Source organism: Falco peregrinus, chromosome 8 (genome assembly GCF_023634155.1).
Source record: "Falco peregrinus isolate bFalPer1 chromosome 8, bFalPer1.pri, whole genome shotgun sequence".
Classification (NCBI taxonomy): domain Eukaryota; kingdom Metazoa; phylum Chordata; class Aves; order Falconiformes; family Falconidae; genus Falco; species Falco peregrinus.
The window spans coordinates 65,821,505-65,838,226 of NC_073728.1; the positions used below are offsets into that span (position 1 = coordinate 65,821,505).

General features: G+C 54.7%; 1 protein-coding gene across 8 annotated transcripts in view; it reads right to left on the minus strand.

Annotated features, from left to right (window-relative positions):
- Nucleotides 1-16,722, minus strand: part of ARHGAP26 (Rho GTPase activating protein 26) — a 204,711-nt gene that overhangs the window by 144,439 nt on the left and 43,550 nt on the right. For 3 of the 8 annotated variants that reach the window (XR_008748319.1, XM_027781303.2, XM_027781304.2), the window contains exon 1: nucleotides 15,927-16,282. The exons of 2 other annotated variants lie outside the window; for them this stretch is intronic. Coding sequence is in view for 5 of the 6 variants with exons in the window: in XM_027781303.2 (XP_027637104.1) it covers nucleotides 15,927-16,080 (154 nt within the window). In the remaining variant the exon portion in view is untranslated. Of the gene's footprint in view, nucleotides 1-15,926; nucleotides 16,311-16,722 lie in introns of those variants that run through there. 3 more of the 8 variants (XM_055811569.1, XM_027781301.2, XM_005233651.4) reach the window with 2 other exon arrangements.

Consider the following 16,722-nt stretch of genomic DNA (forward strand, 5'->3'; position numbering starts at 1 on the left):
GTCCCCAGTGGAGACCTCCCCATCTGGCTACAGAGAAAGCAGAGCATGGCACAGCCTGCTCAGCCACACCAGTGGCACCCCCACAGACCCACACCTCCCCAGCTGTTGCAGTCAGCACCAAGCAACCCCACAGTGGGCCAGGGCCAGCCAGGATGGGTAATCCAGGGAACAGCTGTTCTAATCGGCAGCCAAAACAGCCGGATTACGGCCTGACAAGGGTGCTTAGAAAGCAGCAATATGGTGTCTGACCCCGCAGCAAGCACCCGCCGCCAGTGACCACCCAGCAAGCTAGGGATTTGGGCACAACGCCAGAGCAAAGCTGCTGTGGGGTCATGCAACATCTCCCAGTGCTTGGGGATGCTAAGGGATGGGGGTTTGGGAAAGGTCAGAGCTGGGAATGACCGACTGGATCTGGCCCACGGACACATGCAAGCACTCTGCCGTGCTGCTGAGGTTGGGACGCTCTGACCAAACCATAGCCCAGCAGTTCATGCTGGAATCCAGCAACGAGCACCTTGTGCCTGAAAATCAGCATTTGCAGCAAACAGCATCAAATTTTAGTCCCCACACGGACCCAGCCCATGCGCTGCTGGAGTCAGCAGGAAGCATCAGGGCAGCATCACTAAACGCTTAATTTGTTCCAAAAGGCTTAAATTCTCTCTCTTTGCACTTCCCAGTGGAGGTCAGCACAAGTCCCACTGCTGCAAGACACCACAGTCCTCCAGATCCAGCACAACCCCCAAGCCACTTCCATACATAATTAGCAATGATTTGTTTATTAAATAACTTCTCCGCCAGGCAGTTGGAGTTAATCAGTGATTTAGGATGGGACTGCAGCTGCTGGCACATTCCCCCTCTGATTCATCACTCAAGTAAATATATAAAACCAGATGAGCAGAGACTACCCCACCTCCAGCAGCAGCTTCTGCCATCATGTTTGTGCACAAAAGCCCGCAGAAAGGCTGTCCTGGCTTGGCATAGTCCAGAGATCAAAGTTTAATGGTGCTAAACCCAGCAGGAGGTGACCTCAAGGACTGGTGCAATGGGTGAAGTCCCTGCGCTCATCCCATGCAAAACCCCCTGAGGCAGGGAGAGCATCACTGCCATGGCCCCACAGCACCCCCAGACCCCATTTCAGTGCCTTTACTATATGCACAGCCCCAAGCCGAAGCACAATGCCAAGCTTCATCTCAGCAGCGCACACAGGGAGGACAAATCCCATCTCCTCAAATCCCAGAACTTCATTTTACCATGGAAAGTTTACAAACACGTATACCCTACAAACCATGCTTCAAGGGAAAACCCCAAAACTGCTCAGATGTGCTAAAGCACAAGAAAAATTGAGCAGTCCAAGACGGCCCCGAGATTGAACACCCAGAAGGTGCCACAGCTTCTGCTCAGACTTTTAATGCAACCACGGGAGTGTACTGCACTGCTGCCCAGCCAAGGCATCACCATATGCCTCACTTCACACACTCAGCGTGGCTTCATACAGCAAAATGTTTGCCAGAGGGACAGAGAACCCATTGTAGGATGAATGAGACTATTGACGGGGCTCAAATAGCAGATCAGATTTGAGTAACATGCTGAAGACATGAATTATTTCCATGGTATTTTAAGAGATAAAAGTTTGGTGCTTCGTGAATAGCAAAGTTAGCCCTTGGAAGGACTGCCTGATTGCACAGCTAAAATTATCCCCCTGCTGCCCACCAGTCCAGCACCCTGGCCACGTCATCTTGCCACCCCCAAATCAATAACATTTGGAGTTATCTTGGGAGCCTTGAAATGCCAGGACATTTTTGCAAAGCTTCCCGAGATTCCTGATGAAAGGTACTGAAGACCAAAGGAAAATGAAGCCAGAAGAACCATCGGGTCTCCTGGAGAGATGACTGGATTTCCAGGAAGATGAGGAGATTTCATGTCCCAGGGACACGAGGCAACCCTCACCCACAGCAGCTGAGGTTGCAGGCATCTCCCTTCAGCGACCCTGTTTGAAGGCGAAGGGGAGCAGCCTGGCTGCAGGAAAAAGGAGGGTCTGCTGGCAGCATTTGACTTTGCCTGTATACCACCAGGCAGGTTGTGCCAAGGAAGAAAGGGGACAGAGTTAAAAACAGAGAGTAAGCAAGAAGTAACTCCCTACCTAGTGTGTGGGCTGCTCACTTTGGAGGGGCAGGGGAAGGCAGCCCCTTTTCCCGCAGTGAGCTCTTGCAGAGAAGGCAGGAGCCTGACCTTGGCCCCCACACACTGGCTATAGCCCTCGTACTGGCTCACCAGGGCCCCAGTGACAAGATGCCACTTTACAGAAAACTTTAAAATCAGTAAAAACAGCTTCAGAGAGAAAAGAGCTGTGTGGGACTCTCAGAAACATCTATCTGGTCATAGATGCACAAGGCATCACAGGCTCCTGCCTGCTCCTCCCATCACCCATGGTAGAAACCATCCAAATCTGCAATGCATGTTGCGGTAACCCATGGTCAAAAAAGCCCATGGTGGCGGGTGGAAGTCTGGCTGCCAGCACTGCTCAGCCCCGCATGAGGTCCTGCAGCGGGGGCTCCAGGGGCATGGGAGGCAAGAAGCTGCTTCCTTTGACTCACGCTGCTCCAGCCACTCTTCTATTTCCAGCAGCCACCTCCACCTCCTGGTTTGAGGAAGCTGATGGTTAATCAGATCCCTCGTCCTTCTGCCCTCGCTTCTCTGACCTGGATCCAGCCCTGATCTTTCTCACTTTCTGGACATTTTAACCCAGTGCAGAGACTGATTTGCTGCTGAAGCTTTGAGCACAGGTCTCACCACTGCTCTCCATCCTTCCTGTTCAGCTTTTCTTAGCACTTGCCGATCACTTCCTATTGCAACAAAACCCAAACAGCAACTTTCATGACTCAGATCTTTATCTCACAGTGACTGAAAGCTTCAGAAACACAGCCCATGCAAACGCCTCTGCCCATTCCCCCCCTCCCCATGCTGCTGGCAGGACAGTAACTGGCTGAGGCAGCAGGGATGGGTTAACAAAGCAGTTAATGAAGCGGTCCTCACCAGTGCAGAGGGTCACACCCAAAGGGACCCTCCCTCACTTCAGTCCCAGGCACACGAACCATCATCAAACAGTGATGGGCTCAATGACCTCTCCATCCTTCTAGGAAAGGAAAACATGGGGAGGCTCCGGTCTGTCCTGTCCTGCATGGAAACTCTGGACTATTTTCTCTACTTGCCCAAACAGGATTTTTCAGAAGTAACCACTCCAAAGTGAAGCACCCTGTTTAGTGCCCGGCATGGTTCTGCCCTGCTCCAGTTTGGCCTCAACCAAGTTATTTGTTGAAAGGAAGGAGGTGCATAACGAGCAGCAGCAGCTCTTGGTTCAGAGACATGGGTGGAGAACAGACAGATAGGATGCCACGTGGGGGTAAAGAAAAGCAACAGAAAACAAAATGACTTGAGAAATCCAGGCAATGCTTGCAAGTGCAACCTGCAGGTGCTGGTTCAGCAGAGCACTGTGAGCCATCTCTACCTGTGGTGAGGACAAGGAGAACATAAAGCCCATGAATGATGCAAACAACCCCCAGAAAGACTTCCCATTTCTGCAGACACTGAGAAGACAGAAGTCTGCAGGTGCAGGAAGGCACACCCTAAAGCAGGTTCCCACTCCCAGCAAGGAGTGCTGGGGCTGAAAGAAATGCAAGTGAGCTGCTTGAAAGCAAAAACCTTCCAGCAGCAGCTGGGAAACTACTACAAACCCCCCAGAATGGTCTTTGAAGAAAAGGGGCCCAAAGCCGGATACCAACAGCCCAGCAGGCAGCTTCCAGGCTTACCGTCACAGTGTCAGGACGCAGCACAGCATATCAGCACAGCACAGAGCCCTTGTTGCTCACCGCCCAGTGCAGGGGCTTCCTGGTGCTCTGCATGAATGTGGCAACATCCTGGTCCTCCCATAGCCCCTCAGAGCATCGCTGCCCATGGCTCCAGCATGGCCCACCCACACCCAGGCACAGGGAAGCATCCTCCAGGTGCCAGCCCCACTCTCCAGCATTGACCCTGAACGCAGAGAGCATTTAATGAACTATAGCATCAAAAAAAAAAAAAAAAAAAAAAAAAAAAAGAGAGAGAGATTTCTCCACTTCCCCACCCAACTACCATACCTGGCACTCTTCCCCATGTTTATTTTTGTTCACATCCTGATGCTGTTTTATGGCACAACCTCCCCCAGCCCATCCCAACCTGCAGCCGAGGCAGCAAGTGACTGCTGAGTGATGGAAAGTTTGCCGGCAAGCAGGTTGGGCAGGCGGCCAGGCATCAGAGCAATGAGAGGAGCTCAGGTAGGAGCAGACAAGGTCTCCAAATAAAATCAAATGTAAATATTCAGCACTCAAACACAGAGGAGGGATGCAGTGAAACAGCAAACACAGGTAATGGCTTAAGTCCCTGGAAAACTTCAGAGACACAGTAGTGAAATGGAAAACTACTGCCTCGGCTGGCACTTCCAAAGGCAGTCAACCACACAAGCAAAAGATCTGCGGAAGCAGTAGTGAAAATCCCCACATCACAATGAGGGCCAGGGCGAGGCATTTGGGAACAGCACTGCTGCAAAGACAGCAACTGCACACCTGCAGAAAGCAGCTGTTCTGCTGCTCCAAGCTTGCTTAGCTGTAAGGCTGAAACTATGAAAGATATTTTCAATTTCTTCCAGCCAACAAGGCTTTTGAGTATTGCATTTACACCCCCTACATCTGCAAGCTGCCCCACTGCCACTGCTTTAGGCAGGTCGTGCAAGTGCATCCAGCCTTACACCTTATGTGAATAAACTACCTCTGAAGGCAGGATGGAAATGCCACATTTTACTCACAGCTCCCTTGCTGGGGAGCGCAGGTGAGTCCATGATAGTGGAACACACTGCCCTGCTAAATATAAACTCTTCTCCGAGCCTTTTCTGTTTCTCTCCTCTCCAAACCCTGGAATGACCCACAGGAAGGTAGCAGATTACCCTTGTTGCCACAATATTTCATTGACTGGAGCCTGGAATCACATTTCATTAGAATAAAATGCCCTGCCTGAGACAGCTAATCAATTTAGAGGATGTTAATCCAGAAGAAATTTGTTCCTGACTGAGGCAATGACCATTAACAGAGCAGGAGGCCAGGTGGGGGTCTCAGTGGGTGGGAGGTCCCGGCACAGGGGGTGTGTTGGCAGAGCCGCTGGCCAGACACCACACCGGGAGCAGATTGCCTCAGGCACCAGCCATGCATTTAGATTGTCTCGTTATTAAATCTGATTAGTCAATAGACGGACAGACAGGCAGTCAGCTTGATTGCTCAAGGGACAGGCACCAAAGTATCGGGGTACCATGCAGGACAATGGGTCCATGGATCCTTGCACCCCGGGCAGGGAGGGGACCTGTACCCCATCCCTACGGACAGGAAAGGAGTCCTCTCTGACACATCCCAGCCAGCCCACCGCACATGCTGCCCACTGCATAGGGCAATGCCTTGTCAGTGCCCCCTCAGCTTGGCAGCCACCCCTGAGCAATGGGCCAAATCCCAGCAGCGGCTCTCGCCAAGGGCCTGTGTGCCCACAGGCAGGGCAGGAAAGTGGGGTCAGCTCCCAGACCCTTGAAAAGCAGCTTTGCAGCAGCCTGCTTCCTTCTCCTCCTGAGGCGGCTGCGGAAATCCTTTTGTCTCTACTGCTCCTACACCTCAGCTGTAAGAACAGGAAAAATTCCACTGTGCTCACAGGAATATTACCAGCAAATGAGTCAATTTTTCCTGCTTCAGCAGGAAAAAAAAAAAAAAAGAAAGAAAAATTAAAACCTCCAGCAGAGCCCAGGAAGGCATGCAGGGTGCAAAACAGAATGCATGGCCTAGAGCGCATCACCGCCTTTAACCTGGGCTTTTTCTCAGCCTTGATCACCACCGACACTGAAAGGGTTGGGAATGCATTACTGTGAAATGCTTCCTGGCTCCCTGAATACCAGCCTTGCTCAAATGCTTCCAGGAGGCTCCTGCCCCAGAGCAGAGCCCCACTCCCTGCAGCAGCACCTGCCGCCCCTGCTGGATCCGAGCACTCCTCCAGGGCCTGCACCCCAAACCCTGCAAGAGCAAGGTATAGGTGCTGCTGCCCCAGCCACTCAGGGGAAAGCAGGCAAAAGCCACCCAAGCATTCTGCTCTGCAATGGGTTTGGGTTTTTTTTGTAAAACATTGCTAAGCAACCAGCACTTGGCAAGGGCATCATTCTGGACAGATGCTGTTTCAGATAGAAAAAGAAAAAAAAAAAAAAAACAACCCACAAACCAGCAAAGTGACAGTCTACCAGGCAGTATTATTAAAAAGTCACACACCAGCTTATTTTACAGGTCACTTGGCCCATGCAGAGAATCCTTTACGTTTCCCTCATTAAGATACCAATGCAGGATTAGAAGCTGCTAAAAAGAAAAAAGCACGTGGGTGTGCACATATGCATGTGCATGCACACTGTATGCAGCATATCCAGTGCACCAGGATAATGGCAACTAAACACAGGTTGCAATAACATCCTCAAGCACATCATTACACGTAGTGTGAACCTTCTGAAGGCTGTGCTGTGGGTACTGGGCCTGTTGCTCTGCTGGCCCCACTGCAGGACAGGCTGCATGGCACAACCACCTGCTGGGGAGCTGGGCAAACCCCAAAGAAAAAGAAAGCTCTTATTTTATAAGCTATTTACAGCTTGGCTGTAGATAAAAAAATCTATATCTTTTTGAAGTAGATTCTTTTACACTTTAACCTAGAACAAAAGGGGCATTTTTGACTTTTGGGAATTAAAAAAAAAAAAAAAGAGTGGGGCAGAAAGCATGTTCCGATGGCTGCCCAAGCAAATGCTGTGCCACAGCAATACCCCTGCCTGCCCCTGGTGATGGGGTGCCACGGGGAGCTCTTCACCCCGGCTGTGGGTCTAAACCACAGGGAAGAGCCAGGAAGCAGCACCTGGGCCCTTTGCTGGCCCCTCGCCCCTGCACTGGCACTGGCAGCACCAGCCCCCGCACCACACGGCTGTGCCCGTTGCTCCATGTGCAGAAGCCAGATGGTCTGGAGGCTGGTGCACTTCCCACAAACTTCAGCTAGAAAACAGCTTGGCATCACTGCAGAGACATCCCCTTCTCCCTCTACACTGTGATCCCCACTCCACAGAGCATTCCACAGCCACAGTCCCTCCCTTCCCAGCACACATCCAGCATGCCAGAAGTGCAGTGACCCTCAGGCTCCCATTGGCAGGCAGGAGTGGAGGCAGAGGAGTGCAATTCCCAGTTCCTCCAAGCCATGCTTGAGACCAGCCTTGCTATTAAGAGATAGGGTGATGCCCTAACGAACACACCTCATCAGAAGCGTGCAACCCTCATCAGGCCCAGGGCCACCAGGCGCTTGCATGGTGCAATGAAGAGGAGCAGGTGGAAGCACCTTTGGTGCGGGACATGGAGGGGAGCATGCCAGGAAAACAGGGAAAGCAGCCTCGGCTCTGCTGGCCACAGTGACAGCCGCTCATGTGCCTGTTGGAGGAGGGAGGGATGATTCACACCGAGCAGCTGAGAAGCGAACAAGCTGTGCAGGTTTTGGTACGAGCTCCCCCTCACTTTGCCTCCCTTCCCTGCCTACCACGGTCACGCTATAGCTACTCATCATGCCACATGCGAACCCGGCTCCTTCAGGTCTGCTTAAGAGATGGATCAAAAAAATCCAAGCACAGGAACAGATACCCAGCAAAACCCATCCTTCTGCTGCCCCACTGCTGAACAGTGTGGAAGGGCTACTCAAAACGCCCCAAACCAGAATCACTGCAGCACTGGCAGGGTTTGCCTCACCACACCACCATTGCTGCCCTCCTCAGACAGGGCAGGGGTTTCTGAAACCTCTTTGCTCAGGTGGAGGGATGCAAACCCCCAAGGACCCTGCCCCATTTTGTGCACAGATGCTGCTCTGGCCATGGCATTGCTCCCTGGGTTTCAGGGAGAAGCACAGAACGATTTCAGGGTGCCTACGGGATGGGGTGAGAGCAGAAGGGTCAGCAGCCCCCCTCTGCCAGCCAGGGACAGAGCTGGCAGCACCACAAGAGCCAACTCCACTCACCCCATCCCTCCAGCTGCAGGCTCCTCCCCAGCTGGGATCAGCCATGGACTCACCACAAATGCCAACCTGCAGAAAGCACAGAGACATGTGGCAGAGCCCCGGCAGCACCACCTCCCACCCTCCTTCCAGCAACCATGGGAACAGCGTTTCCTCACACATTTTCAACATCATTGCCACCCACAAAGAAAAAAAAAAAGAGGAAATCAAAACAGCCCACCATCCCAGCCTGGACCCCAGGCATGCAGGTAATACTGTGCACACTGCATGCACCACTTGGCACGGTGGGATTACAGGAGGAAATGTGGACACCAGATGAGGCTGTGCTGGCACATCTGCAGCCTTGGAAAAAAGGCCTCTTGACCCAAACCAGGCAAATCTATTCCATGCTGGAAGTATGAGCAGGATCCCGCAGGTACTCGGCTCCTGGTGCTACAGGAACACTGGGACATCCCACCCTGCCCCTCCACATCCCCCTCTCCAGGTCCATCCACTTCTTGCTCAGATTTTCCTCCCCGGACAGAGGCATGCACGTCCCAGCTACACCAGCTTCAGCAGCACAGTCAAGCCTTAGACCCTGCCTCTCAAGGCTGCTGTTTATTCCCCAGTTCATCCCCCATCAACCCAAAAGGGTTGAATTTATTCCAACATCAGACACCTAGTCAAGTGCTGGTGCCATGTCTACGCAGCAGCACACACAGGGCCAGCTGCTTCTCCAGACATCACCATCACACTGGTGTATCAGGACATGCTCTGTGGCATGATTCTAATTAAAAAGATCCCCAAGCCCTGTTAATGAGCCTTCTGCCAGCATAATTTAACAGACTTAATCACGAACCCACACTCTCCTGCATGCCCAAACCCTTCTGCTCATCAGCTTTCCTCTCCGGCACTGCCAAGAGGCTAGATACAGCTACAGCCCAAGTCAGCAGCTCACAACACCAGCTCAGTGGCTAGCACTGGACTCGAGGAGCCCACCCCACTCAGGAGCTGGCTCTCACCATCAGTCCCCAAACGGTCCTGGCTGCTGGGGGAGGAAGGGGTCCACAGGCAGCCCCAGGAGACCCCCAGGGAGATGGATGAATGATTCCTGGGGATATCAGAAGGAACCTCCCACGCAGACCATGACCACGGGCAGGACATGCAGCTGCAACACCCTGGCAGGCAGGGTGAGTTTTCCTTCTTACAATCAGGCTGAGCCAGACAGGATAAGCATGCAGTCCCCTGGAGCCACTGCTACTGCAAAGCAATCCTCCCAGGACTAATGGCAGGGACCAACCATCAGCAATAAAGAGTATCTTCCAAGCAGAAATACATTCCCATTGCTAATTTCCACTGGAGAGGATGAAGAGGAGCTTTCAACTTGTGCTGAAAATAAAGCAAAGTATTATCACTTGTACTAGCCCTCATTTGAATAAATGCCAGGCAAGCTATTAAATATGTGACTGCACAAGCCACACAGGTCATGCAAAGGAGGAAGAAGCCCTCTTTGCCTTTGGCACTGCTGGCACAGGACTGGCTGAGTTGTAACCAAGTACCTGTTCTGCAGCACAAAGTATTCCCCACACCAAACATTTCCTACTGCCCTCCAAAAGGAACAGAGGGGGGGGGGGGGGGGGGGGAAATACATACTGACACAGGGAAGCCACGTTACACCTTTGCTGTGTGCAAAAAGAGGGAAAAAATCAGAAGCAACTCTTCTTAGCAACGAAACCCCAAAACCACGTGCTTTCCCCCCAGATTGGCCCTGTGGCTTGCTCACCTGGCCAAGGTGGAGAGCCCATGGCAGCCGCCCTGCCCCACTGCTGCTGAGCTCAGTGCTGGCAGAGACGCCCCCACCCCTCTGAGCACTGAGCAAGCTCCTTGGGCAAAGCTGACTCCCACTGCCTAGGAAGGGACCGGGGGTTTTGCCCACACAGATGCAGTGCTGCCCCAGGAAATCCTCCCTGCCAGGAGGCAGCATTTTCTCTCAGCACCTGGAAAATGCCAAACGGGCTATGCAGCAAGCACAGCGTGACTCACCTTGGTAGCCCTTGCACACCATCACTGCTCATAGGTGGCCAGCACTGAGTGCCTGATGGCAGCAGCAAAATACCATTTCTCATGGCACAACCAGAGCAGAACCAAATGCAAGCAGCCACAGCAGCCCAACAGAGGCCTATATTCATTTTTGCACCCTCCAGAAAGCACAATGTTCCTTTTCCTCCAAACCCAAGACTGCAGAATTACAGCTGTCTCCTAGCCAGGAGCACTCCAAACCATTAACATCTGCACCTGCAAAAATAGGGACCGTTCCTGGAAAGGCCAGACCTAAACCTCTAGATCTCAGTCCATCCACTCCTCTGTGCATGGGTGATGGAAAGGTTTGGTCTGTTACTATTTTCTTCAGGGACCAGAAAGGCAAAAGGATGAAAATAATCCAAGAGCTTCAGGTTCCTCCTCCCCACCACTGGTGGGCACCTGCGACACTGGGGCTATAAAGACCCATCACCCCAGACAGCAACAGGTTACGAAGCAGCCCAAGATGCGGCTCTTCCTGCAACACACCAGAGGGCTTGCACCCTGGAGAGGCAAACAAGAACATTTCAAGTGCACAGCACCACATTACCTATCTACCCACCTGAGCTGGGCAGCTATAGCCACCCCAGCCAGAGCCTCACCCAGGCTTGCTCTAGTTGGGGTGCCTGCCCAAGCAGGACCGAGTGTGCCAAACTGCAGAGTGGGCAGAGACAGGCAGCAATGGTAGCAAAGCCTGCTGGGGCAGAAGGCAACCAAAGGTATTGGCCAGAGTCTGAAACACTTCCTTACTGCCAGCCTAAGCCTTGTTTGTATCAAAAGGGAATTAACTGCTGAGGTTAAGCACCAGACAAAAGTTTCACTTTCACTTCCAGACGATCTGCAAAGTCACACCAGCTCCAGCCATGGCACTGCCACACCACAGTCATGGGCACAGACACTTCTCAAAGGTTTCAGCAAGACGCTGCTGAGACAGAAAGTAAAATCCATGTGCAAGTGCATCCCTGAGTGTACGGTCCATGGGCAGAGCCCAACACACAGCACCGCAAAAAAACACTTTGTTTTTTAAGTTCCACAGCAACCACAGTGCTGGATGTATCCTGGGAAAAAACCCCACAGCTGCACCAAAAGCCCTCCTGGCATCACCCATGGTGGCAGCACAGGCCACTGGCACTATGCGGGCAAATGCAGATTGTCCCCCTGGGCAGCACATTAAAATCACACACAGCATGCACGGACCTAAGGGTGACTGCATTTCTCTGACAGGCTCATGCAGAGTGTGCTGCCACACTGCACACACCAGGGCTGTGCAGCTGGAAACCCCAGCTGGGGGACAAGCCCCAGCACTCACCACAGCCAGTACAGCACACACCAGCATAGGGCAGAGCCAGCATGAGACCTGCAGAACAGTGCTGCAGCATCTGCCCCAGGAAGCTAGCAGGGCTGAACGAACTCCCAGCTGCTGCAGGGCCCAGGTCCACCCCAGCATCGCCCTTTCCCCAAGTCCCCCTTTTGTCCCGCCCCTCCGTGTCACCCAGCTGCAGCTCTGCAGTGACCCAGACGAAGAACAGCCAAAGGAAAAACGACCCAAAACCCCAAACCAGCCCAACTGTGCCTTTCAGGAGCACGGGCACCTCCACCCTTCCCATGTGAGACCCGGACACGGCACAGCACAGCCAGGGCACAGCCCTCGCGCCCCTCGTGGGAAGGGGGTTTGCAGAGCCCCCACTGGCTCCAGCCCGGCCCTGCCACACAAATTGCAGCCTGTGAGTGAGCACAGCAGCAGCTGAGGCATGGACTAGTTCAGTGGCTTCAAATTAGTGCTTGGGAGCTGGAGGAAGAAGCAAAAAAAAAAACCAACAGCAGAAACGTGGCAGGGCACCAGACAGCAGCCCCAGCACCCAAAGATGACCACAGCCCGCAGCCCCCTGCGGCCCAATCACCACCAGGACACAGCGCCTGTCAGTACAGGGAGACCTGGGGGCCATGGGGAGGAGGCAAAGAAAGAGGAGGTGGGAGAGGGTACCCATGCTCTGACTCCGCAGCGGGGGAGGTGATGGCTGCCAGCCACCTGCACCCCCACATCCTCCATCGTTACATATGCTGCTCGTTTTCCAAAGCAAGCTGAAAAGCATCTTTGCATCACCACCTGGGCAATTGGGCTTGATACCCCCTCCATCAAGGCAGAGGGGCTGGAGGTGATGCCGGCACCACAGGCAGCCACTGTACCAAGATGAGCTGCTGGCCAGGACACAGCTCCCTCCTGCCCTGTCGCAGGCACAGGGGATACACAAAGGGGCAAAATGCTGATGGTACCTGTTACCAATGGTCACCACAGCTCCTGCACTGGAGAACAAGTTTCACAGCATCCAAGCTTCAAGTTCATTATTTATGTCTTTGCATTTGCAAAAATTTCTGAATAATTTATGTATGGTGTATAAGGGAGGAAGAGGGACACGTTTTGCTGAAAACCAGGTCACTCCTAACACCAGCCAAGCAGCAAAGGGAGACAATAGAAACAGGCACACATACTCACTGGAGGGGAAAAAAACCACCCTAACAGTATTTTTTATGTATATATATACACACTCCAGAGGTGCCCTCAGCATCAGAGCATATTTAGCAAGACCCTCCAGCAAATAAGGATTATTTTCAACCTTCTGAAATTATTCTCTTTTTCAAACGGAGCAGAAAGCACCATGAATCAGCCCCATTTCTCTCCATACCTTCACCGAGGGCAAAAGCAGGGTAGCTGCAGAACAGCTCCACCACCAAATCCAAAGAGAGACTTTCTCATGTGCCTTTACTCCAGCCCCACCGTCCCTTCACACTGTTCCTGCCATGCCAGGGTTGGTGGTGCAGGGGCTGCAAAGGGCCAGGCAGGGCAGCAGGGAACAGGAGAGCAATTCTGTCCAGAGCTGCAGAAGGGTCTTTCTCCCTCCTGCACCTTCCTCCCCACCACATAATTGCACCACAGTCCTGTCCAAGCTGCCCCCTCACCAATACACAAAGAGTTACATCCCCTCACGCCTGTCTTAAAGAGGATGTGAAACATTCAGCAGAAAATGCAAGAGGAAGGAAAATGAGAGAGGATGTTGCCAAGACTTCAAGTAACTCCAGTTGCAGGCTGCCTTGCTGGCCACGAGCCAAGATGCCCTCTCAGCCCCCTGCTCCCGAGGCAGCATGTCCCAAGCCAGGGGTTTGCTGCTCCCTGGACCTGCCCAGCCCAGCATCCACATGCCCTCCATGATGGCTGAGGAACATATGTGGAAGCAATGGCAATAGCAAGATAAGGCTGCCCTGCCCAGCCATGGGGAAACAAACTGCTTGGAGACACCAAACCAAAATAAAAGCTGGGGAATTAGAAGCGAGGAATGGCCACCAGGTACCATCTGCACCAGCTCACAACAGTGCTGTCCTAAACAACTGTGGTAGTGAATCAGGAACAACACCCAGCAAGAGGCAGCACAGCTGCTCTCCTCCCCTGGAGCATCTTCATCTGCGCTAACAGGCACCTGGAGGGTCTGTAACAGCCCACACAACACAGCCAGAGCTCAGACCCATTATACACCAAGGGTAACGCCTGTGGAAATAACTGAGCTGGATCCTGTCCTGCACCAGGTCTCTGCGGGACAAGTCAGAGGCATCACAGCCCAGCAGCAGCCGTACAGCTGGTGAAGTCAGTCTTACAGTGGGAAGATGCACAGAGCAGCTGAGCATCACAGCCAGGGAGGGGAAGCTCAGCCCCAGCCCCCCACCCCACCCCAGGCAGCACCCTGCCCCACGCACCTCCAAACCTTCCCCCGAAGTGCCCTGCAGATCAGCCCTGTGATGAGCGTGTCACTGTGCCCGCAGCCACATGTGCATGGGATGTGGCCATGAGGCTAGGCAGTGCTGGTACTCAGGCATTAATTAATGCTCCAGGAAAATTGTCATTATTCATGCCCCTACTGACCACAGCCTGGGCATCAGTGGAACACACCCGCATCCCTGCATGGGAATTAAGGTCTAATCCAGGAACGCATTCAATAAAGGCTGCAAAACAATCCAGCCATAAAAACATCCTTATCTCCGGAGGCTGGCAAGCGTTCTTCCTGCCCCAGCGCGAGCAGCCTGGAGTGTGGGGGCTGTGCAGCACGGCCACGGCCAACGGGATAGGATCCCGATAGCAGCTGTGAGCACACAACAGTTCAGCACACCCAAAAATACCTGCCACGCAAAGTGATCAGGGAGAAGGCACAGCTGGCCCCTCAGACAGCACCTGCCCAGCGACCCACTAAAAGTGCTCACTGACTAAGCCCAGCAATGAACACCCTTGGGACCCACTAGTTCATTCCTAAAATTTATTTTCAATAAAGAGCCATGCTGTAGGATTTGTTCTACAGTAAAAGGAATGCTCCAGGCAGGGCCAGGAACAGGCTGCCTTCTGCTTGACAGGCAAACACACCACAGCAGAAGGCAGCTCAGACCTGCAGAACCGTAAAAGCACCAACAACCGTCAGGTTTGGTCAGGTTTTTAACCCAAAATGCTAAGAATTGGTACAATGGGGGTCCCTGTAATCCAGATGTTACTGGCTGCTACTCCAGCACGGGGGAACTGCACCTGTGGGGCTCGGTGTGAGACCTGAAGGGGATGGAGCAGGAATCAGCCCCACAGCTGTGGCCTGGCCCTCACAGGATGGGACAGGGTGGTGAGCTTGGCCAAAGCATCACCTGCCTGCACACCCCGGGGGTGACACTGCTACACCTCAGCTCCCAAAATAAGCCCACCACATCCCTGAGACCAGGCTGGTGCATCACAGGCAATGCCAGTGGGGGGGTGGGGGGTGGGGGGTGTGCATGGCGTGGGTGTGCATGGCTATGCCCCTCTCCCACCCCACTGCCCCACGGCACCAAACTGGAGCAGGGCAGGGCAAACTCAGCAAGGTGACAACTTACAGGAAATTTACTGTCTGGGGAAGCAATCTGTGATGTGGACCAAAGAAACTCAAAAAAAGAAAAAATCCCGAATGATCCTGTGGGAGAAACAGCAGAAACAGCTGTTGCTTGGAGAGCAGCCCACCCACCCACCACAGCACCCCAAGGGCACAACCGACCCAACTGTGGCAGCGGGTGGCCATGCAGAGGTATCCCCAAGCCCCAGCCATGGGGACAGGAGCCAGCCCAGCGTGGACACGAGGCGGGATCAGGACGCTGCCAGCAGAGGGCAAAGGCGTCCCTGGCCCCAGAGCTGCAGCCTGCCATCACCGCATCACCCTCCTGTGCAGCCCCCACCACAAACAGGCATTTTGCAGCCTTGCTCCCAAGCCTGCAGCTCTGTCACACACCACCCATGTCCACTTCCCCACACGTGCTGGGGACAGAAGAGCTAGCACCAGTGATGCAAGCCCAGGAAGGGGGCACGGGGCCACCCTGAACACAGAAGGGAGAGAGGACAATCCGTGGGGCACAGCACCCACCCGTCACCCCAGCCAAACCACCCCCAAAGAACACAACTCCTGAGGGCCATGGACTGGGACGTGGTGGACGTGCATAGATGGACTATGCATCCTGATGGACCAGGACCAGGCAGTCCTGACAGACCAGGGACTAGGACTAGGCATGTCCTAATGGACCACGACGAGGCAAGCCCTGACGGACCAGAAAGCCCACTAAGGGCTGCGGGACAAGGATAGGAGCAGGCGGCCGGATGGACCGGGCGTCCACGGCCCAGGCCGAGCAGCGCTGGGCCAGGCGGGCCCGCGGGCGGCAGGACCGCGGCGGGGCGGGGGGCCGGGCGGGGGGCCGGGCGGGGGGCGCGGGGCCGCCCCCGGCCCCTCACTTACTCCTGAGGGCGGCGACGAGCGACTTCCCATCCTTGATGAGCTCCTTGATGAACTTGTTGGTCTTCTCCAGCTCGGCCTCGTGGGAGCGGAGCCGCTCCCGGAACTGGGGGCTGTCCAGGCAGCACTCACTGAACTCCAGAGCTGGCAGCCCCATGATGCCCGCGCGCCGATCACCGCACACACACACAAAATAAAAAAAAATGTAAAATTAACAATTAAAGGCTTTTTCAAGGCGAAGCCCGCTCCCGCCTTTCGGGGAAGCTGGGGCCGCCGCGCCCCGGGAGCGGCCGGGCCGCGCGGAGCGGAGCGGGGCCGGCGGGAGCGCTGAGGCGCGGGGGCTGAGCTGCCGCCGCTCTGGGGCCGCCGCCCGGGCAGGGCCCGCGCGCTGCCCACCCGCCCGCGCCGCCACGACACGCCCCCTGCGCGCAGCCCCAGCCAATGGACGCCCCCTAACCGCTGCCTCGCCCCGCCCCCGCGGCCCGCTGAGCCAATCAGCCGCGGCGCCTTTGAAGGCAGGGCGGGGTGGGCGGGCCCGGCGGCGCCTGAGGGGAAGGCCGGCCGACCCGGCCCCGGCGCGGCCTGCGTAGGGGTCGGTGCCGCGCAGCCAGCGTCTGCGGCCGGCCCAGGGCCACGCCGAGCTGGGCCCTGCACCCGCGGCCACGGGTGGCAATGAGAAGGCAGGAGGGGGCCACTCGAGAGGCTGGCCCGGCCCGGCCCCGTGTCTCCCCCCCCACACACACCCCGTTCCCCGCGGACCTCCTGGCCCGGGGCCCCAGGTTGTGTGGCAGCTGCATTA